The sequence below is a fragment of the Berghia stephanieae genome, chromosome 4 (assembly GCF_034508935.2).
Source record: "Berghia stephanieae isolate SIO BIC M18660-M18661 chromosome 4, UCSD_Bste_1.3, whole genome shotgun sequence".
NCBI lineage: Eukaryota > Metazoa > Mollusca > Gastropoda > Nudibranchia > Aeolidiidae > Berghia > Berghia stephanieae.
Window position 1 is genome coordinate 59,496,843 of NC_088363.1, and position 26,924 is coordinate 59,523,766.

Below are 26,924 nucleotides of genomic sequence, written 5' to 3' on the forward strand. Positions count from 1 at the left end.
CCAAAATTGGCCACACAGAGAATAATGTTTCTCCAATTAATTTAAAATCAACATTTATATCTATTTCAAATATCTCCTAGTCCGTTAGAAATGTTGTGATTAACAAAACCGATGAGTTTTTCAAGGAGATCAGAGTTTTAGTATCCACTTTTCCTAGTCCATTAGATTATCAAAACCGATGAGTTTTCCAAGCAGTCCTTAACCTCTCTCTCTCTCTCTAATCTCTCCCACCCACCCACCCTCTCTCTCTCTCTCTCTCTCTCTCTCTCTCTGACGCTCCCTTAAACATATTCAAGACCCTATAACTATAAAGTTGTTCTCTTTTTTTTTTTCGTTGGTTTTTGTTTTGTTTGTTCGTTTTTCTCCGGAGTCATATTGTTACGTACAAGAAATGCAAATGCGCAAGGCAATAAATTTTGACGTCTCACTGTGTTCTAAACTAAAATAATAATCCTAAAAGTAAATAAATAAAAAATGTTAAAAGTCACGGCAAGTATCTCGTCAAGTTTGATAAATCTGTTTCGAGAATTGAGATCTATTTCAGGCGCCGGTTTCGAAAAACTCTCAATCAAGATTTTCCGAGAGTAAATAAAACGCTGTAAATGATATTATTAAGCCGCTGAATTGACATAAATGTCATGCATGTACATTTCTGATGATACCTATAATAAGCTCAGTATCAATGTCGTCAGTATCGGTTAAGGTAAGTATAGACGATATTTGGTCCTTTTAAAATATTTTTATTTCCGGTGGACTGAAAACACAGTTCCAACAAAAAAAAAATTTTTTAAACATCAATAGAATGGACAAAGTATTATAAAAGAATCGTAACAAGATATTATATAACATATTTTCCTCTATTTTTCTTTAACTTGAATTTAAGCAATAACGAAAATATAAGAAAAAAAATAAAAAACCCAAAGAAATAGAATGGACACCATAAAATAAAAAAGAATCTTATGGTGGCTTGAGACAACTGCATCTAATGCGTTAGAAATCAAACTTATCTAAGTGACCAAGTGTTACTGAGTGTCATCGGATAAGTTGGCCTGGGATTTAAATTGTTTTGGGGGGGGTTTTTTGGAATACTTTAGGAAGTGACGATTAAGTGAATAAGTGCGAAGAGGTCTTTGTCTGCACTGACGAACAGGCCTGATGTGTCAGTGGTCAGTGCTGATGAATGGCGGGCAGTGGCACAGACCGAAGAGAGGTTGTCTGTGGGCGGTGGCACCTGTTGTTCAATACTGACCAATAGACACCAGGACCTATTGGTCAGTACTGACCCCCAGGTGCTGGCACCTGTTCGTCAGTACTGACCCGCAGGTGCTAGCGCCTGAGGGTCAGTTCTGACCAATATCCCTATCCTTTAGGTTTTGGGAGTTTCAATTTTAGGTCATTTCAGCACCAATGAAAAAGGAGATAATAGGGGAAACAATTGTAGATCTGAAGTTAAACCAACCAAAATAAAATAGTAAGACGGAGGAGGCTGGCTCAAATAGTGAATTGGAGATTCCATGAGCAATATTTCAATTACCCATTTTGACACTACTTTAATGTTTCATCCAGATACAAGCAAAAGATCTCGCTATAAAGGAAGCACTCGTATGTTTACCAAGTACAATCTATATGAAAAACCAAAAAAATATCATCTCAAGGAAGGATCGATACAGTCAACTGCTTCCCTCTCAGCTCAAGATCCCTGTCTGGACTGGGGGGGGGGGGGGGGGGGGACCCCGATCAATATCAAACTAGAACAAAGACAGGAAAACAGATGCAGATATGTATTACAATGACCTCTCTGCCCATCAGAGGAGGTCAGAAGACTCCATCCAACTACACAAAGATAGACAGATGATTCTCTTCTTGCAACATTTGGCTGATTATTGGGGGGGGGGGGGTTGTTTGTTTGTTTTTGTTATTTGTTGGGTTTTTATTTTATTTTGGGGGGCAGGGGGAATTGTTTGTTTTTTTGGGGGGAGAGGGGAATGTCAGCAGTTCATTGAGTATAACAAAGTAAAAAAATATTTTGGCAGTTCCCAGTTTGGTTTATATACCTTATGTAAATATTGAAGATCAAAATGACAAAGGAAATAAAAAGATGACATTTGGTTTATTTTACATGGGTAGAACAATGTATACTACAGCAATGTAAATAATAAATGTTTATAAAAAGACTATACAATGAGGAGAGATACCACATGAAAAATAAACATAATAATAATAACACGTGAGTCGGTGCATACACGCTCTTAAACACAGATTAATGAGAAAGTAATCAGATCTAATATTTACTTAACTTAAATCAGTACACAAACACTGACCTCTGTGGACTTTTAGAAAAAAGGTAACAGTTATGAATAAAAACCAAAAAGCTCGAATTCAAACTTTATTTTCCATTGCTTACTTTTGAAAGCCAGGGAGAATGAAGTTTTTTTCACACACATGAAATCTAAAATGAAATCAGTTTTACTAGTTTTAGCGTTTTTAGAAACTCAATAAAATCACCTGAACCTGCAGGTTGAAAACAAATTCTCACCTGAACAATATCACTGTAAATAAGGAAGACACAAATGTATAATGAACCATTTTCATCGATGTGTACTTATTTGCAGGTCTGATAACCCAAATTGTTATGGGCTTATTGTTCTAATGGAAAAACTCCCAAGCCAATGCAAAGTATTGCCCATTACAACAATATTAAACCAAGTCCATGATTGTGATAGGTTATCAGACCTGCAAATATGCGCACAATGATTTTCATACAACTTATCATAACAAAATCTAGATAAATAAGTTCACAGTAAACCCTAAATAAACTGCCCCTTGTCATAACACAATCTTCATTTAACACCAATTATTATGACAAGAGAGACCAAATTAAATATTATTTTCTTTGCTGCCAACTATTCCTAGTCTAATTTTAATTTTTCATTATTTTCACTCAAAATAAATTTTAAAATTCACATAGAAGAAAATCTAGTAACCAAAAAAAAAAAAACGCACATCCAATTGACTGCGAGCATAACACAGCGAGCATTCTCGCATTGAAGTGAAAGGAAGAGTAAGTAATGAATGAACAACACTTCTCAAAAACACTAAGTGTAAAATTTAAGGATGAAACAAATAACCATTCTTTCCAGGGCTCTTTCACACAAAAAATATCAGTTAAATATCCCTCCGTTTCTTCAAATGTAATCATGAAACTTACTACAAACCTGGACAAAAATGTTTTCTTTGATTAAAACAAAAATTTGAAATGCCACATGTATGGACTATGTCAAGGGAGATAACTTTATTAAATCTGACTTGGTAGAACGTCTCTCAAAGAAGCTATGGGCAAAAGCTAAAAAAAGGTAAAGAGAAGGTAACTTTTGAGCAATGCAGCATATCGTATAAGCTGCTAGCCACAAGTTAACAGTTGAATGTTATTTGTTAAGCTAACACACACAAAAATAATAATAATAATAATAAAAATAATAATAATAATAATAATAATAATAATAATAATAATAATAATAATAATAATAATAATAATGATAATGATAATTTTTTTTTTTCAAAGTCAGTACAAATATTCACTTATGGGTGTGGCAGCATTATTTTATTGGCACGGTATTAAATGAGTGAACATTCATTTCAACATATAAAGGCTATTAGTGAAACAAAGAGGAAACACTATCACACATAGTGTGTATAAACTATACACACACTCATATTCGAGATATAAAAATAATTTATGAAAATTATATTTTAATTGTAAATGACTGGACAACCAATCAGATATTACCAGCACCAATATAGAGTAACGTGATGTTATTTATTATTTATAAACATTTCATTAAATCAGCACAACGGCATACATCATATTCTGCATCATTCCATTACACTTCATTATACCCCACCTGCGAGCCATAAGGCATAATATTTCTATTTCATGCATGCATTTAATGGCGATTGTTAGGAATACTTTTTACTCCTCGTTCTTATTCACAACTGAGTCGACTGGGTCATTGTGTGTAAAGTGCCACCAAAGAAATTAAAAAATACAAATGATCTTGAAAAATAAAATTATGCTCATTGCCATCACTTTAATCAATAAAATCTCTCAATGTCATTTGACATATGAAAAATAAATTCTGCAAAATATTAGTGTCTCTCTTGGAGAGCATCTGTTCTAGACAACTAACACCCCTTGAATCACAACAGATTTCTTAGGACACAAATACTGATTTAGAACCCACGAATGCTAGATAATTTTAAACAAGTCACATAATAATTATACTCAATGTTGGAACCATTTTTATTATTGTCTGTATATATGTAATTTGCGCAAAAAAATAAATAACTTGAACTGGAACACAACAAAAACAAAACAAAAAAAGAATATAAAAGTTGTATTCCAATCAATGATGTTGGGTTAACTTTATTAAGCCCACCATGCACTTGAAACATGGGTCAAAAGGGTGCGTTTCTTTGTTATAAAATCATTATAGAAAGTATGAACTAGGAACCGAAACTAACCTATGACCATGACCCTATCAGTATCAGCAACCCTCGTTATAACAACAAAAAAACAAAAGGAATGAAACACTGAACAACTGGCATCTCTAGCGTGCACCAAATGGCACTAAGTAATGCACACATATTTAATTGACAGTCACACATGTACGTGAAACGTTACACACCTAATAATAACTTGAGAATTGTTAGGCATAGACAATACTAGTGCAGTGCTGTGTAGTTTAATCGTTGTCTGCATACAGTACAGAACACACCTAAGGTGAGTTGTCAATTTGATCTGAGTGGATAGTGTTTGTGTCTTATTCTTATTTACATTTCCATTAAAAGACATGTTAATAAGATTGAGGTCTTGGAGGAAGGGGAGGGGGAGGGGAAGGCATGTGTGCTTAATAGGGATCATACGTAAATTATTTACAAATATTTATATTCTTCTAACATCCTACACATTGATAAACAAGGGAATTTTTCAAAACCGGAATTGCAGTGATCAATTTCATTGAACATTGACTGTGAGGTAGTAGCTTACTCAGAAACATGTAGCCATGTGGTCACGTGTTTGGTCATAATCTTAGTGCCAGGCATGTCATCTAATATTGGTTGTGAGACACAGACACAGAGGATGACAGACAATGGAAATAATATCTTTGTGACTGCAATTTTATCAGGACTAGAATCCTTGATACAAATTTATACACTTAACTCTGCATACGTGTACCAGAGAAAATGCAAATTGAAGAAAAAGACATTAAACTCATCGCAATAGTGAATGTCCCTAGACTCTCCCATCTAATGCCCCCTTTTCTTATTTAGACCACAACAAGTTGATATATTTATTTGTAAGGCTACCTTATACCTCTAACATTGAGTCAGACCCTGTTTTATAAATATCGTTTTTGTTCCAATTTACATAATAGGCTATTATGACATCTAATTATCTGTATATTTGTAACTATCAGGTGGCTAAGAGGCATTGTCATGGTGTGAGTTTCTGCCGAGTGGTTTCTTGGCTACAAACATGACACAGTTGTAGTAATGCTGCATCAAGGACAAGGGATTTTGAGTATACGAACAGCGGACGTTCATGTCCTCTTTCTGGGAAACAAAGGAGAAAAGGAATAGGTAAATGGGTGACAACTTAAGTCTGGTCCTGTAATCATAAACGTTAAATAGAGGTTTGGTTATCAAATATTTGAAATAAGTACACTGCTAAAAAATATGTAGTTTTGCCAATGAAATTCTGCTGGAAAACCAAATGTAAGAGAGGTGAATAACACATGCACATTTTGATTGTGAATTAAAATTTGAGTTCAGCGGGATTGAAAATCGAACAAATTTGTTCGATTTTCCATTCAAATGAACTCGAGAAAGTTAACATGGTAAAAACTGTCCTCACATTGCTTCACAATGCTCCTAAAATCTCTTTGACAGATCATACGAAATAATTATTCTATTTTAAATGGTACAACTCTGCTGATAGCTTCCCATTGTACTAGCATTCCAATAATCCTTGTTCCTACCTACAGCAAGGAATTCATTCACATCAGAGTCAAATGGTCAAATGGGGTAATGTGTGTTGAATGAAAGGACACAACACTAGAGGCACTTGCTATCATTGTTATTTTAGAGCACACCATACTTTGTAATTGCCTTTTTTTTTCCAAGACAGACAGAAAGAGAGAAAAGGTGAAATAAATGAAAGAAAGAAAGGAATAGAAAGAAAAAAAGTGACAAAAAAAAAAAAGAAAGGAAAAAAGAAAGAAAACATAAAAAGAAATAAAGAAAGAGAGAAAGAAATTGGAAAGAAAGGATTGTCGACAATTTTTTTGAAAAATAATTTACACCACAAGATGACTTTCAAATCCAACTAACTGATCAATAATGGAAGGGAAACACCACCAGTAAATAAGTACATTCTGACTGTAGCACACTAGAAATAACTGACAGTAAGTAATAACTGAATAAAATATTAACAAAGGCATTTCTGTTATGACTATATAAAATATAAATTCAATAAGAATTAATAAGAGTATACTTCTATAACATAAAAATAACATTAAATATTTCCATAACATGCGAAATGTTACAGACTACTTACACCGTTTACAAAATCCATATCACTGACTGAAAACAGAAAAGCACATTTCCACAATGCTCAATGATCATTATGATGCTTCATTTATTCCCTGGGTGGGTCATAAACAACCAAATTTACATTGGCATTATCCTTGTACTGATACACTTGCAATATTCTTCACCTGAGTCAGTCATAAGTCTAAGTAAAAATAAAAACTAAGACAATGACATAATCGACCAACCTCAATTTCAAAACCGATGTCCAGCATAATCTTCCTGACCTCCTCATAACTCAATTCTATGGACATCTCTCTGGCCTGGCCAGACCAGTGATACAGCAGTGGACCTGAGAGAAAATAAAAAATATATGTCGAAAGAACATTTTTATAATATTTTTGGGAGCACTTGTAACACTTTTAAGTAACATCAGCACCTGATCAGAGAGTCTTGCTCTACTCCATCTTTCCGTTAACCCATTGCTGCCCAAATTGCCCGCTCAAAAAACATCTCTGGCAGTTCAAATTGCCCATATCGCCTACCAGGTACCCGGCATCTTTGAACCCGTAAACTAAAAACGTGTGTCGAACCACTTCTTTTTATTTAGAAAACGAAAGTAGAGAAAGAGTGAAAGTGAAACTAGAAATTTCCCGATCGTTTTTATCTCAATTCATTTGTCTGCTGTGATTGTTTTAAGTTTGTCAACCAAATCGGTTGTGGTAACGTCCTATTTTATTATATTTTTGCTGGAACGGCATTTGAATTCCTCAATTCTCTGGCGTGATCAACGTTTTTTATTGGATAGTGACGATGATAGTGCTCATTCAGACACTGAATCAGACATTGAGGTTGAGTTGGATAAGAATTTTGATGACACTGACAATGGATTTCATGTGTTATAATATTATTACATATTTTTCAACTTTTAATTTTTTTTTTCAAATTCAAAATATAAATCAGTAGTCCAAAATAATACATCAAATTAAAGGCCATTCATTCTTCTTTCCAAAACAGCTTTTATTTTGTTTTTAGCATGCCTCACATTCTTGCAATGAATTTTTGAATGAAGTGTACTATGTAATTTGGAAGAGTTATCTCCCCTCGCATGGTCTGCAAGAGACATTTTTTCAGATTATGCCTGGGCAGCAATGGGTTAAAGGTCCTTTGCTAAAAACAAAAAAAAGCCTGAATTAAAAAAAAAAAATTTGTGTAAAGAGCATATATATAAAAATATTTTGTCCAAAGCTTCTCTTCATCAAATGGTTTCACCCTTTAAATCGTAGAAAAGGATACATATGATATTTATAAGGCTTCTCCTAACTGTTGCCTTTAAAGAATCAATCCTTCCTTCTTTTAAAAAAATCACCCCACAAATAATGACCAAGAACAGTTGGAAGATTTCAAAAAGCCAGTTTTCTGCCTGGCTTTAGCCGTAAAAATAGCATCCCTATAGTCTAGATTCTCAAGCCATCTCTGTCATTTATTTAGTCAAAACTCAAAATCAAATGTATCAATTGTCTTTGAATTCAACTCTCCATGAATCAAATCCATTTTACTCAGTCCATACCTGCCTACTTGAAAATTTCAAATTCAATAAGAAATACAAAATTCATCAGTAATTAATGGTTAAATTCCAGTAATACTAAAGCAAACAAAAATAATGATAGATACGCCCTTTTATATATGTAAAATAAACTTAGCATGTTATATAGAGGACAGCCTGATAAAATAATATTGGGGTTCTTTTCCTTACAAAAAGCTATCACACCATTGTCTTTTCCTAGCATTGAGATTTTTTTATTGTAGCATGCGGTAAATAATGAAAAAAAATTATTATTTTTTAATTTAAAGTTGCAACCATTTGTATCAGTAATATTTCTTCGATTTCTGTAAGTCCGTAATTGTCCTTAGACTTCCGTAACAATTACGGACGTTCTGTAATAATAGGCAGGTATGTCAGTGGTGTTAAATCCCAAGGCTCACATTTTAATGACATATTTGCAATTATTTTTTATTTTAAACTTTTGATATTACTATTAAATGAGGCGATTTTTTGGGGGGTATTATTTGCTACAAAAATACACCACAAATAACAATTACATTAATAAAAAAATATAGAAAGAATTTGTTTCCATCAGTTTCTCTGTGTTGAATAATCACACATGAACCCAAAGCTGACAATCAATCATCAAGCTTATAGCAGTTATAGCATTTCAAAGAGCTGAAAAAGTGTGGATGAAGTAGACACTCTCATATCATCTATCTTTGTAAAATATATTGAAGCTTCTATTCCACCTCATTATCGTTATATATATTATTCACCCAGAGAAACTGAGAAAAACGAAATATTATCAGAGCTTTCCAAAATAAGTTTGTTTTGGTGTATTTTTGTGGCAAATGTTACAAGAAAATTGGCACAGCCTCATTAATAAGATTTATTCATTGCTATTGCAATTTTAAGTATTCAAATTCACTCAGTGACACATTGGAGAGAAATACTATCCATAAACCTCTCTTTTTTTCTATTTAGCTATCATCTGTCATCATCTCATCAGTAATAAGGGAGACAAGCGAGCTTATTTTACTTGAAACATTTATCTTCTCATTCAACTGGATTATTTCCCTTCCTAAATCACATCAGTTTCTTCCTAAATCACATCAGTTTCTTCCTAAATCACATCAGTTTCATACTCTAATAGGATTCAATAGTCATAACGTCACTTCCTTCCTAATGACGCATGGTAACTTAGTAACACTGGCTCTAAGCTATCGGAACAATGGCGGACGCCCGTATGAAATATTTCTCCGGCGAGCATAAAAGCGAACCCAGAGGGGAAAAAAACATAAATTTGATCATGTTTTGACTTTTACACATTCTGATCACAAGACATATGAAAAGTTCTAGCCAGCATGGAGAATAAAAAGTAATGATTTTCTTTGTTTAGAACCAAGATGGCCGCCGTTGCCGGGCGGCGTGACATCAGACTACTTAATCCAAGTGACAGTATAGTTTTAGGTATTCTAAGTCATGAAAAGAAATATATATATATATATATATATATATATATATATATATATATATATATATATATATTATATATATATATATATATATATATATATATATATATATATATTCGGTTATTACTTATGATACATACCACAATAGTTTATATAGACCTGCACACAATAATGATGACAAGAATAATAAAATAAGACTAATATCAAGAAATAACTTAACTGAAGAAATAAACCACAATTGTAATCATTCTTTAATACTCAAAACAGTAAACATTATACTAAAACATTACCTAAATTAACGAAGTATCCTCCTGGCACCAAAATATTATAGATTGTTTCTAGGTACTCGATGATGTTGTGGGCAGTGTCCAGGAAAAACACTGTAACTACTGCATTCCAAGAATCTGAAGTGAAGGAAAAATATAAAATAAAATAACTATCACAATGTGCCTGAAAATTACATTAAGAGTAAATTAATTGATAGAAAATGGCATCAAGAGAAGTAATGACTTGATCACAAGTCCCAACTTCCGTCCCTAAATCCTCAAGTCTTCAAAGGACTAATTTGCAGATGACTATGTTAAAATGAACAAGTAATTCCAAAAAAATCACAAACCAATAATGCTGTGTGCGTGTCTCCAGTATAAAGGTCTTGAATGTTTTTAAATTTCATGACATATAACAGGGCATTCTAGTATCTTATCTGTGGTGCTAGTAAGGTTATGGCAAAAGGCAAAAGGCAAAAGGTCATTTTTGTGACGTTTGCCTCAAAAATACTTCAATGCTAAGAGGAAATTAAGGGAAAAAATTTGCTGTTATCAGTTCCCCATGGTTAAATAATGAAAAATAAACCAAAGACTGACGATCTAGCATCAACATTATAGTAGTCATAGCTTTTTAAAGTGTCGAAAAAGTGTGGACAAAGTTGATACTCTGTCCATATTTTTTTTAACCTTTTAGAAACAATGCCTGCTATTCCATTGGAGCTAGATCACCAGTTTTTGGTTTATTTTACCTTATTCAACTATGAAAAATTTTTTTTTCCTTCGTTTTTCAAAATAATGATTATTGGAATATTTTTGTGGCAATCGTCATACAAATGACCTTTTGGCACAGTCTATATATGTATATTAGGACAGGTTTAATCTTTGAGCTGTGTATATAACACTCTTTAAGTGTAAATCTAATAGCTTCATACAACCAGGTTCTTTAAATTCACAACATGATTTAATTCATGCAGCTGCTCTTTTTAACTGTTCAATCAAATCCATGTCTTCTTGCATGAGGCGGTATGCTTTAAGCCAAACACAAGGAAGCAAAGGCAAATCAGGTATCAAGGTATCAAATTGAAGTTTTAAAATTGATTCCAACTTAAATACTTAAAAATTGGAAGTTTAGATCTTTCCCTGATAGTTCAAAAACTGTTTAATTTACAAACCCCAGCATGACTTCGCTGCCTAAAGATTAGTTGTAAAAGATTGCCAAAGAAAATATCACTTCATAGATTTGGACGCAAACAATAGCAGGTTAAACCTTTGTCTCAGACCCAAAATCCTTGCTTTGAGCAAGGACTCTTTGATCTACAATACTACAGAATACTTCTGTGATCCTTTGATGAAATCATACAATAGATATGTGTCTGATCTGTCAGAGAAAACTAAAAGCATTAGATTAAATACGACATCAAAATAGTAGGCACTAAAATCTTAAACAACTTACTGGGTTTTGTGTAAATCTTAACAATACCCCCAGCCACTATTAAAATGTCAAAATAATAGGTACTAAAACCTTTAAAACTTACTGGGTTCTATATATATCTTAATAAAATATCCAGCCACCACGGAGAAGTCAAAATAGTAGGCACCAAAACCTTTAATAACTTACTGGGTTCCTTGAATATCTTAGTAAAATCTCCAGCTACCAAAGTCAAAGTAATAGGCACTAAAACCTTTAATAACTTATTATCATCATCATTATTATTATTTGATCTAGCGCCAGTATCCACAAATAATGCTCAGAAGCGCTTTACAATCCCTTTTTGGTGTCACAAAAGTTCATTCATGCTACTACAAAAGCTCCACAGCACTCACATACATACAGTTCAAAGTTCACAGAGAATCACATTGTAAAGCAGATTGAAAGACTGATTTCAAGGCGATTTGAAGACTGACAGACTTTCGCATTGTCGGGTTTGTGATGGTAAAGAATTCCATACAATTGGAGCCAAAAATGCAAAAATACATTGCCCTCACTGGGTTCTGTGTATATCTAAGTATAATCGTCAGTCATCATGAGACATCAAAATAGTAAACACCAAAACGTTTAATAACTTACTGGGCTCTGTATAAATCTTAGTAAAATCACCAGCTACCATGGAGAAGTCTGCATCAGAACTGACTTGGTGTGGTGAGATATCTGGGAATACAGCCCGTCTAGCCTGGTCTTTAGTAGCAAGATTGTTTGTGAATTGGTGAACCCATGGGTAAATGACAAATGAATTTCTTTCTTGACACCTTAAAAAGAACAAACGTAGTGTTACAGATTAAACATTTGATAAGACTTCATTTGCCAGGTTACCATTGATACTCACTGATAGCAATAATAACTGAAATTATGAACCAGAATCCTTTTGAAACACAATTCTAACCCACATAAGTTTCCTATAGAGAGTTTTTAGCTAGCTTCAACACTCGTTTTAACAAATTCCCCTGGTTATTATTCTCTCCTTTGAACTAGTTTAAAATGAGGCCCTAAAGATACATACTCATAAACATTTTTTTCTTTCTTTCTTCCCTTGTCCAAGGTTTTATTTTTCCTCCAGATACTTCCTTTGTTTAAAATATCAAAAACAGGGTTATCTATTATGAAATAATAGTCTTCAAGAAAACCAATATGAAAATATGGTCTATCAAATGTATGAAAAAATGACATAGTACACCTCATCATTAAGAGACAACAACAACAAAAAATTAATTTACTATCCTTCTCAAAGGAGAGCGATGACAGCGATATGATCACTCACTTATTTAGAATGAAATTTGAAGCCAGCAACATGTGAAGACTCCATTCATTGCCCTGGCAAGAATAGCCTAATCTGGCAAACTCAAAAACAAGCCTACCCAATCCAGCACCAGGTATAAGGATTTTCACATCAGATGGTTTCCTGGATCTGGAAAAGATTTTTTAAAAATTAATAAATGTATGTTAATGCTGTAAACCACCACTTGGGATCTAGTCTAACCCGTACATTAATCAAATAATGAACTTATCCTTAAACGAACATCGAACTGAAATTTGCTAATGTGGACACGGTTAAATTCAATATATTTTATTCTAACAAAAATATCAAAGTCTGTCTTTAATTAAGACATAAAAGTGGATAAAACTGGAAAACCCCAAAGAGAGTCTTCTTTATATTTCAATGAAAAGAACAAATGCCTTGATAAAAGTCAATATTTTAAAATGTCTCTACCCAGAAGCAGAAAATGTTTATCAATTGAAAACACTGTGATTCATACTATACATCAATTTTATAACTTACCCAACCCTAGTGAGTACAGCATGCATAACAGGCTGATAACAAGCTTCTCTCTCTACCCGCCCATCCTCTCCCCAGTCTCGTACAATTTGTTTAATAACTGTCTTTACTTTGTCCATCTCCTCTGTAGTGGGTGGTGCACAGTCTGCTTTCTTGACTCTTTCAAAATCCTGACAGAAAGACAAGGATGAAAATAATAAACACAATACACCTATCTACTGTCTCTTAAAGTAGTCCTTTAGATTCCTAAGGAACATGGACTCGTAGTTTATCCTAGTTTCAATCTAATTAGATGGATAGTATTTACTGCTTGCTACCCTTTGGAAAGGATGCTAGTTTGTTTGTTTTTTTGCCAAGTCACTTGTCTCTAAAATTAGTTAATGTTTGTTATCATGCAATCAAGAGTTAAATAAGAGCTTTACTGGGATAAAATATATTAGTATGGAATGCTTAGCAGAAGTTTTTTAAAAAATAGCCAATTGAGCAGCACCAAAACAACAGATCTGGAACCTACTTACTGGTTATCATTTTCAAATTTTAAAATGCCTACAGCTAAACTCTTGAAGACGATGGTGCAGTTCATATTTGGAACACAGAACCACCAATTATGCTAAACCTTACAGTGGTTAGACTACACATTAACAAATAATACAAAAAACTAATCTTACAGCATCTGTGATTGCCTCATCCTTGTTGAGAAACATGTATTGACAATCCTGCAGCATGAGCTTGAGGACTTCATAGTTGTGGACAATGCAGGTTTGAATTACTTCAAGGTTTTCCAGGTAGCGGGGAATGCGAAGTCGATGTTGCTCACTCAATTGATAGTATGATTCTTTACTGAGATGAAGCCGTTTCACACTGTATAGTCTATTTTTAAAATAGAAAGGGGAGAAGAATATTCATATTATCCTGGGGTTATTAAGGGTAATATGTGTTGAAAAACCTTAACATTAACAACAGTAGCTGTCATTGTCAACACCTTCTCAATCCACTGAGAATTGAGTCTACTATAAAGTAACATATAGATTAAGATGTGTAGCACAGTAAAAAAAAAAGAAGACGTCAAGTAATATTATCAAAGCAAGACTATCTTAACAATTATTATGTATCTATGTTGGCGCTGACATTGGTCGCCTTAACTTCATTTCCTCTTATATTGTAAGGATGAATATTGCTAAATGATGAGACACTCGTAAAAACGGTCATCTCTTATTCGGATATGTTGTTGCAGCTACTTTTTTGCATGTGTAATAATAAATTATATATATATTCAATAAGATGATGAAAACATGAAAGAAAATAATAGGTTGGCAGTCAGTTGAGAGACGGATAACACCAAGGATTGATTTGCAAAATATTCCAACCGCCTGACTACCATCAATTTTCCTCAAATAGTGGTTAGAATGAACAAATAACAGAAACAAAAGAAGACTAGTAAAGTTAACAAAAGTAGGTACTGTAGTGAAATTTTTAATGGTGGGTGGGCCACTGACTTTTGTTTGTTTTTAATGGTTTTACGGTGCTTGTAAGACATTTAGGTAATATCAGCGCCAGTAAAAAGGATGAAAATTGGATAGTAAAAACATTCTAGATGTACAATTAAATGGACTTGGGGGAAAATGTGAGACAAAGGGGAATGGTACAAACAGGGAACAGATGTAGATTCCAAGAGAACACTATCACTATCAGTGTACTTAGTTTGAGATTACCTAAATGTTTCACCCAGACACCAGCACAAGATCTCACTAAGAAGAGGAATACACTCAAATGTTTATAAATCTTATGTTTAAAGTTTCTTTAAATAACTGTACAAAACAGAGAGATGATTTACAATGAAAAAAAATATCATTTCCCAAAACTATAACCATACATTCAACTGTTACCCTCCCAGCCAAGGACTTTGGCCAGGGTCAGGACAACACTAAGTAATCTCATTCCAAGACAAAGACAGAAAGCAACTGGAAAACAGATACAGGGGGATAGTAGATACAGCAAGTAGCTCCCTGCCCACGATGGGAAGTCGGGAACCCCACTCAGGGGCCACTGACTAGATTTGCTGATTAATGATATTTTTACTTTATTGAAACAATAAGGCCAAAAGGCCAGTTTGACATTTTCAGTTCCAAATGACAAAAACTTGAAACTCGCATTTTATTGATGCCATCCGGCATGAAGAAAAAAAACTGGATTTGGCATCTTCGCAATGCTTCATTAGTTTTATTTTGCTTTTTTTTAAATAACTTGATTTTACTGATTTGGTAAACAAATTAAGACCTGCATTTTTTTCAGATTACCTTGGCTATTTCCATGACTAGTTTGGCATTTTGTAAAGGTTGGCTCTATCACTCTGAATGTTCGCGAAAATAAACTTGAACTCTATTTCTCCAAACACTGTGCTCCGAAAGCTCAGGAAATATACTTAAACTCTATTTCTCCAAACACTCTGGGAAATAAACTTGAACTTGAATTCAAATTCACGAATACTCGGCAAAATAACGCTGAACTCTATTTTCTCGAATACTCTGTAAACTAAGGTTATGGTTATACAGACTTCAATCCAAATAGCATTTAAGTTGAGGAGGCAAGTTCTTTTTATTTATTCATTGTTTGTTTATTTGTTTTTGTTGTTGTTAAGAAATGACAGAAGAGTGATTGCAAGTTGCCAGCTGTCCAACACAAAAATCTTTTAATTTTCTTTTTTTGTTTCAGTTTTCATATTTATTTCTCTATTTTTCCAAACAGTCGAAGAAATATTTATCCCTGATTCATTGTTAGTTAATTTTATGTTTTTATTGATATTTTATTAACACTACTTACTCATTTGTGCATTTCGAAACTTTCCATATTCTGGAATGTGGATAAATGTTTAAAATTTAAAAGTAATAAAAGAGCGGGGCTTCAAAAAAGTGTCAGTCAAAATAATCAATTTTCTTATATTGTCAGACATTTCGTTTCATTTTCAGTTCCAACATGCCAAAATATTTTACACTTTCATTCTATCGATGAAAAAAAAATGGATTTGGTATCTTATTATTATTAGCATTGTTTAGACCTAGATCTATTTTATTTTTGCTTAAAAATCACTGGATTGATTTTTAAATTTTAACGAAATGATTTGGAACTAAAATTTCCAATTCCAATGGAATCCTCTCAGATTATTTTGCCTTTTTTATCTGATGACTTGATTGGCATAAAATTAATCTGATAAACGTCTGCCAGTAACTAACAGTTGTATTCACAGACGTGTCTGTGGATAACGGCATGCAAAGGTTGGTTTGTTTTTTTCGGACTGTCTATTTTCACCGTACGGTGAAAATAGAATTTTAGTCTATTTCCACCGTACGGTGATAATAGCCTGACAGACTATTTTCACCGTATGTATTAGCCAATCAGAAGCCAGGATATTAACTGTGACGTATGTGCCTCTGCATCCAGACCATTAGAATTCGACCCGACATCATTTCTTCCTGCGTGCAGACCAGTTAAAATAAAAATAAAAAGTTTGCTGAGAACAAGGGAGGCCTCCCGAAAGCTCCTCGTTATAGCATTTCTTTCAATTTGTATTTTTCACTTTGGACCTTTTGTCAGACGTTTACCATTTAATTTGTCATCAAGTTAAAAATTTCCTAATTTGACCATTGTTTTGATTATCGGCCGCCATTTTGATTTGTGAGGTATTGAAAGGCAGTGCAAAGCAGTCCTAGGGTTGTTTTTGTTTTGTTTTGTTTTTTTCCTATTAGGGGTAGTTAAAGGTACTAGGTTGTATTTTTTCTTAGGAGCAAATATTTGGCATGATGAGCTTTCGGAAGGCATCCCAAAGCTATAATAATACAGGCGGGATGGCGGATTCAGAATTGGTTACAGTTACAGTTACCGATGAAGCTTTCCAATTTCGTGGCGGCAATGGGGTCTCGAACCCGTGACCTTTCTGGTACAACAACAACACCTGGCCGGGGAGGGCGTGGCTCTACTGTATGAGTATGAGCTATTCACAACTCGAGAAATAATGATTTCAATCTCTATGTCTATCTTGAGCCGCTACCCACGACTTCTTAAGGTCATGGGTTCAACATAGACAAACGCCGCGAAGTTCGTTAACTACCAAGATACCATTATCACCGTACGGTGAAAATAGTGTGTCAGGCTATTTTCACCGTACGGTGAAAATCGTACACCAAGATAGTACCGTACGGTGAAAATAAGTCTCCCACACTATTATCACCGTACAGTGAATATAGCCTGCTACACCGTTATAGTGAATATAGTCTCCCACACTATTATCACCGTACGGTGAAAATAGTGTTTCAGGCTATTTTCACCGTACGGTGAAAAAAGCCCCCTACACTATTATCACCCTACGGTAAAAATCGTCCACCAAAATATTACCGTAAGGTGATAAAAGTCTCCCACACTATTATCACCGTACGCTGAAAATCGTCCGCCAAATTATTACGGGATGGTGAAAAAAGTCACCCACACTATTATCACCGTCCACCAAAATATTACGGGATGGTGAAAAAAGTCTCCCACATATATCACCGTACGGTGAAAATCGTCCACCAAGATATGACTGTACGGTGAAAATAGTCTCCCACACTATTATCACCGTACAGTGAAAATCGTCCACCAAAATATTACGGGATAGTGAAAAAAGTCTCCCACATGTACTCTCACCGTACGGTGAAAATCGTCCACCACGATATTACGATATTACCGTACGGTGAAAATACAGTAGACTCCGGATAAGACGATGCCCAGGGGAACCATGGAAAAAATTGACTTAACCGAAAATCAACTTAGCCGGGGTGTAACCAAAATGAGCAAAAAATGCATGTGAACAAAGCAAGCCAATCTAGAATAAGTAAGGCCCTTCATGTCGCGCTTTTCGCTGACGTTGCTTGGTCGCGTTGAATTGACCAAAGAAGTAGAGGTCCCAGTAGTGGTCATCAGAAGCTCTTTCTTAGCCCCAAATAGGAATCAGAATACATAAAAAGCTGAATTTGAGATCAAAAAGCGGAATCAACGTACTGCTATTGACTATGACATGCTTTGCAACAGAAAATGTAATAGACAATCCAAAAGTACTCAAATGATAAAATATAATATTATGTGTAAAAATGTGCAGGTTGTGTAAAGACTAAAAAGGGGGTCAAATAATAATAGAGGACACACAATAGTTTTTGGCAGTCTCAGAGCAAAGCATTGAATGGATGGATTTAACCTTGTCAGACGCACGTGCCGGCACACATACACAAATACACAGGGCTAAAATTAAATTGGGGGAAAAAGCTGACCCTACGCAATAATATTACAGATTGGAGCCAACATATAATATTACCTAGGTCATTAACCTCATATATTGGCGTCAACATTAATACTTCGGTCAACCCCCCTCCCAAAAATATAATATTATCCGACACCAGCTGTACACACTTTGAAGGGACTCGGGCTAATCAGACACACAAAATGTGTGTTGATTGATAGGAGATGCTGACGAAATAAGCCAAAGCTCACTTTTTTTTACTAGAGATTTTTAAATTTTTTTTTCAATTTTCCTCGATTGGAAAGGTGAAAAGCGGAATTTTTGGCTTGAATGCGGAATGTATACCAATATTATTCCGCGAAAAGCGAAGGGTAGGTCAAGGTCATGCTTCTTGTAAATCGTCGAGACACAAATGGCTGGTATGCCAATTTCCTATGCGATGAAAAAAATCTTGAGCTTGAACAATGTAAAATTTGAGATGGAGAAATCAAAGTTATTCGATACTGCTTATGTACATTGAACACGGACGTCAGGCAAAGTATGTACCTACATCACATCGATGTGCGCCAATCGTTCACGGATATTCTTAACCACTGAAAATTCTTACTGGTGGCTTTTTTAACCAATGGAAATACTTGTTTATTTGTGATTTTATTGTGGTCATGAGTGATAAGAACATCTACTTATGTGACATCGTCCACCAAGATATTACCGTACGGTGAAAAAAGTCTCCTACACTATTATCACCGTACGGTGAAAATCGTCCACCAAAATATTACCATTCGGTGATAAAAGTCTCCCACACTATTATCACCATACGCTGAAAATCGTCCACCAAAATATTACGGGACGGTGAAAAGTCTACCACTACCACACTATTATCACCGTACGGTGAAAATCGTCCACATATTATTACCGATATTACTCGTACGGTGAAAAAAGTCTCCCACATTATTATTGCCGTACGGTGAAAATCGTCCACCATAATATTACCGTACGGTGAAAATAGCGGCTTCCTTTTTTTTTTTAACTGAAAAATTGCAAGTTGAAGAGAAGTGCCAGCCGGCCGGTGTCCAGCTTGAAGTAGAAGCCAATGTTATTTGTTTTGAACAAATGCGCTCTGTAACTTTCCTTGTGCAATTTTAATGAAAAGTTCAAAGTTTTTACTCACTTGTAAAATTTAAATGAGTTGATGACACGAGCAAAATGTTCTCGTTCCTCTCTTTCCTCTTGCTCTTGCAAGGACTCCACTATTTGGTCTGCCATTTTGATTGAAAACAAAGGAGCCCAAAGGGGAGATCACTCCTCTTTTTAAATATTAAATGTATCTCAGTTGGCCAGTGCTGTTACGTCCCCGGAATATGACGCTTAAGTTGATGATTCGAATGAAATTTGTTTTATTCCACTCCTTCCATTGGAAAACCTTATCATTTCTTAGTAAATACGTATTCGTTGAATAATGCTTTGAATAAGTTGAATAAAAAATTTAATTAACGCTTGCAGAATATTTGCGCACATTTTATTGGTTTAAAAATGTGCTGATTGGCAAATAATCTTTTGGTGTGCATGAATATAAATCGACACTTCTTTTTTAGGTCAAATTGTCATTCAGTTTCAGATACAAATGGCGAATCGAAGTAACAATTGTCATGCATCCAAAATCAATAAAAATTCACAACAAATTACTCATTCTAGCTGAATTACCTTCTACTGACGACCCCCCCCCCCTTTCCAGATTATCATATATATATATATATATATATATATATATAATATATATATATATATAATATATATAGTAAGAATATAGAGAGAGAGAGAGAGAGAGAGAGAGAGAGAGAGAGAGAGGATAATAATAAAAATGTTAAGATCGTCGCCATTTTACTCTCTACAATGTTGCGTCATTTTTATATGATATTTAATTTTACTTCTGAACACTGTTTAGAAAAATCACTGTATCTGTTTTGTTTCTCAATTTATATTCATAAAATTTGAGAGTCCAGTTATAATGAATTTTTAAATTTGTATTGTGGATTTGTATGAAATCCAATGAAGTGTCTCCGAGATACAAGATATATATATATATATAATATATATATATATAATATATATATATAATATATATATATATATATATATATATAAGTATCAATCCACTGTTTAGGTGACCACTGTGAAATGCCCCAATTGGAGGACCAAGCATATGTCTTGTTCAAATTGATTAAACTGTTCAATCTTTGTTCAAATGAGTATAGTTTGGTGCCCTACAATGATTTATGAACATAATTCTGATGCTTGATGATCACAATGGTATATAGAAAATTACTCGGTCCCCCTACTGTTTTACTAAGTGTTTCTGTAGCTTTAAGGAGACATTTGGTAAAAACATGTTTTTAGGGAGACCACATTAAAAACCTCTTTTAGGGAGCCCGGTATATTTATATATATGTGTATACCTAAGAGTGCATTTTCAAGTGAGCCACCACCAAATTTACTAAAACAAAGTAAGTCCTTAAGAGCTTCATGGCCATAGTGTCGAAACTTATCCCAGTGTGCGTAGAGTGAAGTGGCCGAGCAATGCATTTACTAACTCATCCCTCCGAAGGGGGCGCTCAGGGAAATAACCTGGGCTCAAACACGGCAAAAAATATTCCCAGTTGCTCCGTGCGCCATTGTTTTTGCAGTCCCGACCCCTTTAGAAGCCTGATGACCCAGGTTAAGAAAGGGAGATAGAAGGGACCAGGCAGAGGAGTTGATTTGTTGTTGTTGTTGTATACCACCGAATGGACTTGGTTTGTTTTGTTTTTAAGGGTTTTACGGCGCTTGCAACACATTAAGGTCATATCAGCGCCAGTAAAAAGGAAGAAAATGGGATAGTAAAGAGTTCTGGAACTACAATTAGAGCACCCAAGAAAAAGTAAGGCAAAGGGGATTTGTTTCAAATAGGAAACAGTAGATTCCAAGAGCACACTATCAAAGTACTTAGTTTGAGATCACCTAGAAGCCTCATTCAGACACAAGCACAGGTCCCAACAAAGAGGGAAACACTCAAATGTTTACAAAGCATATATAACATGTAAACAAAACAATAAAGTGCATAACAGGGAGATGATTTACAAGGAAAAAAATATCATCTCCCAAAACTATAAATTTGACTGTTTCTCTCCCAGCCAGGGCCTGGACAAAACAAAGTAATCCCATTCCAAGACAAAGACAGAAAACAAGTTGGAAAACAGACACAGGGGGATAGAAGTAGAAGACGCAACGAGTACGTCCCTGCCCACTATGGGAGGTCGGGAACCCCACCCAGTGAATGGAGTTGGATGAATAGGACAGCAGATCTGATGGACACAATGAACGGCTTCAATCAACATATAATTCACTTTAACTTGCACAATGCTTGCTTTGGTTTCGTGGTCTTGGGGTAGACAGTTCGTCTGATGCCTGAGTTGCCAGGGTTCGAATCCATATTTGTGGCGATGTAGAGTCATTGTGAAAGTCTCATTTACAGTCTCACTTGTGTTAATTGGAGTAAGTTACTGAATTGTAACAACGCTGTTCGTGTCCAAATAAATGTACTACCAGCTGCACGTCAAGCTCATTGTGGGTTTTGTGATACATCAAAGCTCGTGTAAAATTACATTTACATTTGACCAAAAAATGATACACAACGATACAAGTTTACAAATCATATTGCAGGTTTATTTCATTTCCAAAAGCCATCACAAACATTCATCCACTGTATCACATATAAGTCTTTGGTCACCAAATAAAAGCAAAATAAACTTTGATGAAGTTTGTTATGTGTACAGTGCAGTATAAAAGGATAGAAACAGTTTTACTGATAAAACCCTCAAATGATAACAAACCAATATGTTGTTGCTGGTTAAGTTGCTTCATTGCATTTGTTAAAAAGCATAAACTGTGAAGCAAAAGTGTTGAAAATCGTTTAAATAAAGTTTAAAACAAAAAAATAATTCTTAAGCACTTTATGCCGTTCTAAGCTGTCGTTGCTGCATTTTTTTCATTATTTATTATTATTATTCTGATTAAGGATGAGGGGATAAAGAAAGAAAGAAATTAAATGCACAGGGGTGTCATTTCTTGACAGTCAACTCTAAAGATTGCAACTCTTAAAATTCTCATAAAAAGAATAGAAGTTTTACATTAGGTATCTAGAAAATGCTGAACATAAAGCTACATGCCAAGAAACCACCACCACATCAACCAGAAACATTAAAGGCATTAATTTGGACAATTTCAGAGGCGATTTAGAAACAAAACTTACTAAAAATTCAATGATTTCTCCAGACCAGTGGAATAGTTGTCTCATCGAAACGCTTGACAAACATGCGCCATTCCAAACAAGGACCGTCACCAACCGCAAGTATGCTCCGTGGTATACGTCGGACGTTAAAGAAGCTAAAACGAAGTGTCGGAGAGCAGAAAGACTGCTGAAAACATCAGGCCTTACGATTCATCGTGAAATATTCAAGAACGCATTTCGTGCCTGGAAGACAACAATTAAAAAGGCAAAGACCACGTATTTTCTTTCACAATTCGAAACTTTTAAATCTTGTAAACAATTATTTAACATCTGCAATGATCTACTTGGACGTGAAAGATGCACTTCATTACCATCTACAACCAATCAAAGAGACTTGCCAAACACATTTGTCAACTTTTTTTAAAGACAAAATCCATAACATTCGTTCAGAACTAGATCGGCATGAACCATTTATAGATACAAATACATTCCGTGGTACCCCTTAAGACAAGTTCCAACCAGTTTCACCTAGTTTCATAAACGAGTTGATAAAAAAAGCCCCCATTAAATCCTGCGACCTTGATCCCCTACCAGCACAGCTTTTAGCCAGCTCCATCGATACATTATTACCATCCATTACATCAATCATAAATATATCCATACTGACTGGCGAAGTTCCATTGTGCTTTAAAAGTGCCCTCGTCAAACCACTTCTGAAGAAACCATCACTGGACCACAATATATTAAACAATTATCGTCCTGTATCAAATTTACCTTTTTTGTCAAAACGTTTGGAGAAGGTAGTTCTTACACAATTAACATCTCATCATAAGAACAACAGTTTGGAACAACCCTTTCAGTCAGCCTACAAACATCAACACAGTACTGAAACGGTGCTTCTTAAAATCTTTAATGACTTGTTATGTAATGCTGATGCTAATAATATCAATGTATTATGCCTTTTAGATCTTTCAGCTGCCTTTGACACCATTGACCATGACATTTTGTTAAGAAGACTAGAAAATACGTTCGGCAAAAAAGGAATTGCCCTTAAATGGTTTACATCATACAGGATCGATGGCAGACTGTCGTGGTGAATGGTGTTCAGTCAGAACAAGTTTTACTAAATTTTGGAGTGCCACAAGGCTCTGTTCTTGGCCCTGTCCTTTTTACTGTATATATGCAGCCCCTTTCTAGTGTGATATCCAGATTCAATCTGAGTTATCATTTTTGTGCAGATGATACGCAAATATATGATTCAGCACCCCTTCGTAATTTATAGTTCTTAATACAACGAATTACGAGCTGTTTTAATGAGATTAAATCTTGGATGTACCACAATAAGTTAAAATTAAATTATAGTAAAACTGAGATTTTAATGTGTGGAAGGCCGAGTATCCTTAAACAAGCAAATAAATCACCTATTACTCTCGGAAATAGCACAATAGAATTTTCAAATAAAGCAAAAAACCTTGGCGTCATCATTGATAAAGATCTTTCCATGACAAGCCACGTGAATAACACCATACAATCTATGTACATAGAAATGAAAAAAATAAGCAAAATTCGTAATTTAATACCAAAGCATATAACAGAACTTTTAATTAATTCCCTGGTTATATCTAAATTGGACTATTGTAACTCCCTTTGGGCGAATTTAGCTAAAGACAAAATTAGCAAACTTCAGGTTGCTCAAAATAACGCAGCCAGGCTCATTGTACGCAATAACAAAAAAATACCCGTCAGCAACTCTTCTTCTCCGTGAGTTACATTGGCTTCCTGTTGAAAAAAGAGTTGCCTATAAGATTTGTACTGTTGTCTACAAATCCCTGAGCACGAACAGTCCCTCCTATATTAAAGACCTTCTCAACATATATGTCCCCAATAGAAACTTGAGGTCAAGCAATGACCAATCAATCCTTGTCAAACCTAAGTCATTGCGTAAAATAGGTGAACAGTCTTTTCAATTTTCGGCCACCCATTTTTAGAACTCTCTCCCGTCACACGTGAGATGCTCGGATTCGTTGACAACGTTCAAATCTCGCTTAAAGTTTTATCTTTTTACGTCATAATGTTGCAATATTATTTTCATATTTTGTTGTTGTTAAATTGAATTCGTATCACGTTTCCTTCACGTCTCACTGTAATATGTTTTGTTTTATATCACTGTAAAGCGCTTAGAGCCTGTGACAACGGGGTAAAGCGCTATATAAATGCCATTTTATTATTATTATTATTATTATTATTATTTTTATTATTTATTATTATTATTATTATTATTATATTATATTATTATTATTATTATTATTATTATTATTATTATTATTGGCCAATTAAATTAGGGTTAGTAGAAAGACTTTTTATTCTGCCATATCGGATTCTTTCAGATAGTTCTACAAAGCATCTGTCTCTCAAACTGAGCAAATTAATGTTCATATAATATAAAAATGAAGATTGCAATGATGAACAGATTGTACTAAATAAAGATAAAACTTTTTTTAAACCCCCAAAATATGTCAATAACACCATACAGTACAAAGAATGTAATACAAATCAAATTCATGATTGTCATTACACCGATTGAAACGCTCTTTCCCTTCTATATTTATTTCTTTCATTAAAAATCTTTGTCTTCACCAAACTAATAAGTGTACCGTCAGGGATTCCTTTTTGTGAAAATATCCTGTGGTGTTTTAAGAACAGAATAATTTCAGACTTCCCAGGTAATGATCCCCTCGAACCATGTGCTGAAACATCTTCGACAAAGTTTTTAAAATATGACTTGACTCTATCTGTATCCTCATCTGACCATGACATGTATCTCCGATTTTTGCTTGAATTACTCTGGGGTTCAGTTTGTTTTGAAGAACACGCAAGCTGATTTGGCACTCCTGCTTCACCATCAAATATTTCTTCTTGATTTGCAGCTGTTACTATGGATGTTCCAAAATTTTCATTTGAGTCTCTATTCACTGCAGAGTCATTTGTTTCAATGTTACAATTTCCTTCCCCAGTGACCGATGCTGAGTTATCAATTTGATCCAAAAAAATGATAAACTTCTGTTATTTCTCGTATTGCAACTGGACACTGATAAATGTTTTGATTGATTGATTCACTGTGCCCCATATGTCGATAGAAGACATCTCTCTCGTGTTGTGGGACATCAAGTAAGGCAAATAATGTCGAAGCTCAGTGCCTGAATTTATCAGCTATTAACAACTGGGGTTTCTCTTAATCCTTTACTAAGGAAGTGACATATTTGATGGAATGTAACCACTTACATGATTTTTGGATATTCCTGTATTTGGAAAAAGAAATGGGTTGTCCGAAATATCAACAGCTTTACGCTCCTGTACAAGTTTCCTTAAAGGCTGAACTGTGTCATTGGGTATCAACACAGGGACCAACAACTTGCTTCCCTTTCCAGACTGATAGGCCAGCTTATACTTCTCAAGTAGCGCTTTTTCCAAAGGATCAGTGACATGTTGTACAAGCTGGGGATCAACCCATACATCTGAATCTGCATCATTCCAGTCTTTTAACAACATCCGTGCGGGTTCTCCGCCTCTCCTCGCATTAAACATTGTAAGCCTAGCTACGATGACATTGCGAAGCCTAACAAACATATGTGAATCAAATAAACGATAATCATCCTCACAAATATGGACCATCTCTTCAGTAATAAATTGCCGTAGCTTCTTTATATCATTCTCCAATGGCATCTCTTTGGGTTTCTCAAATTTGTTCTCTTTGCTTCACATTGAACTCTGGCTGTAAAAAAATACTGTCTCAGTCCCAATTATAATCCAGGACAGCTTTGAACAAATATATATAAACACTCCAGCACGGTTTCCTCGAACACTGTTTGCTTGAACACACGGTTTCCTCGGTCTCATTCGAATGTCCAGAATTTGTCCCTGAATATTCTTTGTTATTGTTCCAATTCTTCCTAGAACTAAGTTGTTTTTTTCTATACCTCGAACACGGTTTCCTCGAACTAATTTCACCTTACCGATGTAAGAAAAATTAATTAATTCATTAATTTACTTAAATGTTGTTTATGTGCCCGTTGATTTCGACGAATGATGACTTACTGTGACAATGACAGTTATTTATGTCTGTATCTGTATACACTGCATGTGTGTATATGCAACAATGTATATGCAGAAAAGATAGTTCGAAGATAACGTCACTCGGGTCTTTGTTATTGTTTTTGCCATCCGCGTTTATGAGTAATGCT

The 26,924-nt window shown here is 34.6% G+C and overlaps 1 protein-coding gene across 1 annotated transcript; it reads right to left on the reverse strand.

The window, feature by feature from the left end:
- Positions 1–3,546: 3,546 nt before the first annotated feature.
- On the reverse strand, positions 3,547–19,701 carry LOC144970925 (carnosine N-methyltransferase-like). The gene is made up of 8 exons (XM_078911109.1): positions 19,588–19,701; positions 13,819–14,020; positions 13,154–13,320; positions 12,635–12,781; positions 11,947–12,125; positions 9,903–10,016; positions 6,837–6,940; positions 3,547–5,613 (listed from the first exon to the last, which is right to left on the reverse strand). Exons 1-8 carry the CDS (start codon positions 19,680–19,682, stop codon positions 5,482–5,484), a joined length of 1,140 nt encoding a protein of 379 aa, XP_078767235.1. The 5' UTR covers positions 19,683–19,701; the 3' UTR covers positions 3,547–5,481.
- Between the last annotated feature and the right edge of the window lie 7,223 nt (positions 19,702–26,924).

Excerpts from the sequence above, each read along its gene's own strand:
- LOC144970925 (XM_078911109.1), bottom strand. The coding sequence starts at position 19,682 with ATGGCAGACCAAATAGTGGAGTCCTTGCAAGAGCAAGAGGAAAGAGAG. Across the intron at positions 14,021-19,587 it reads AACTCATTTAAATTTTACAA|ACTATACAGTGTGAAACGGC; the intron begins GTGAGTAAAAAC and ends TTTTAAAAATAG. Across the intron at positions 12,126-12,634 it reads TCAAATTTCATTCTAAATAA|GTGTCAAGAAAGAAATTCAT; the intron begins GTGAGTGATCAT and ends GTTCTTTTTAAG.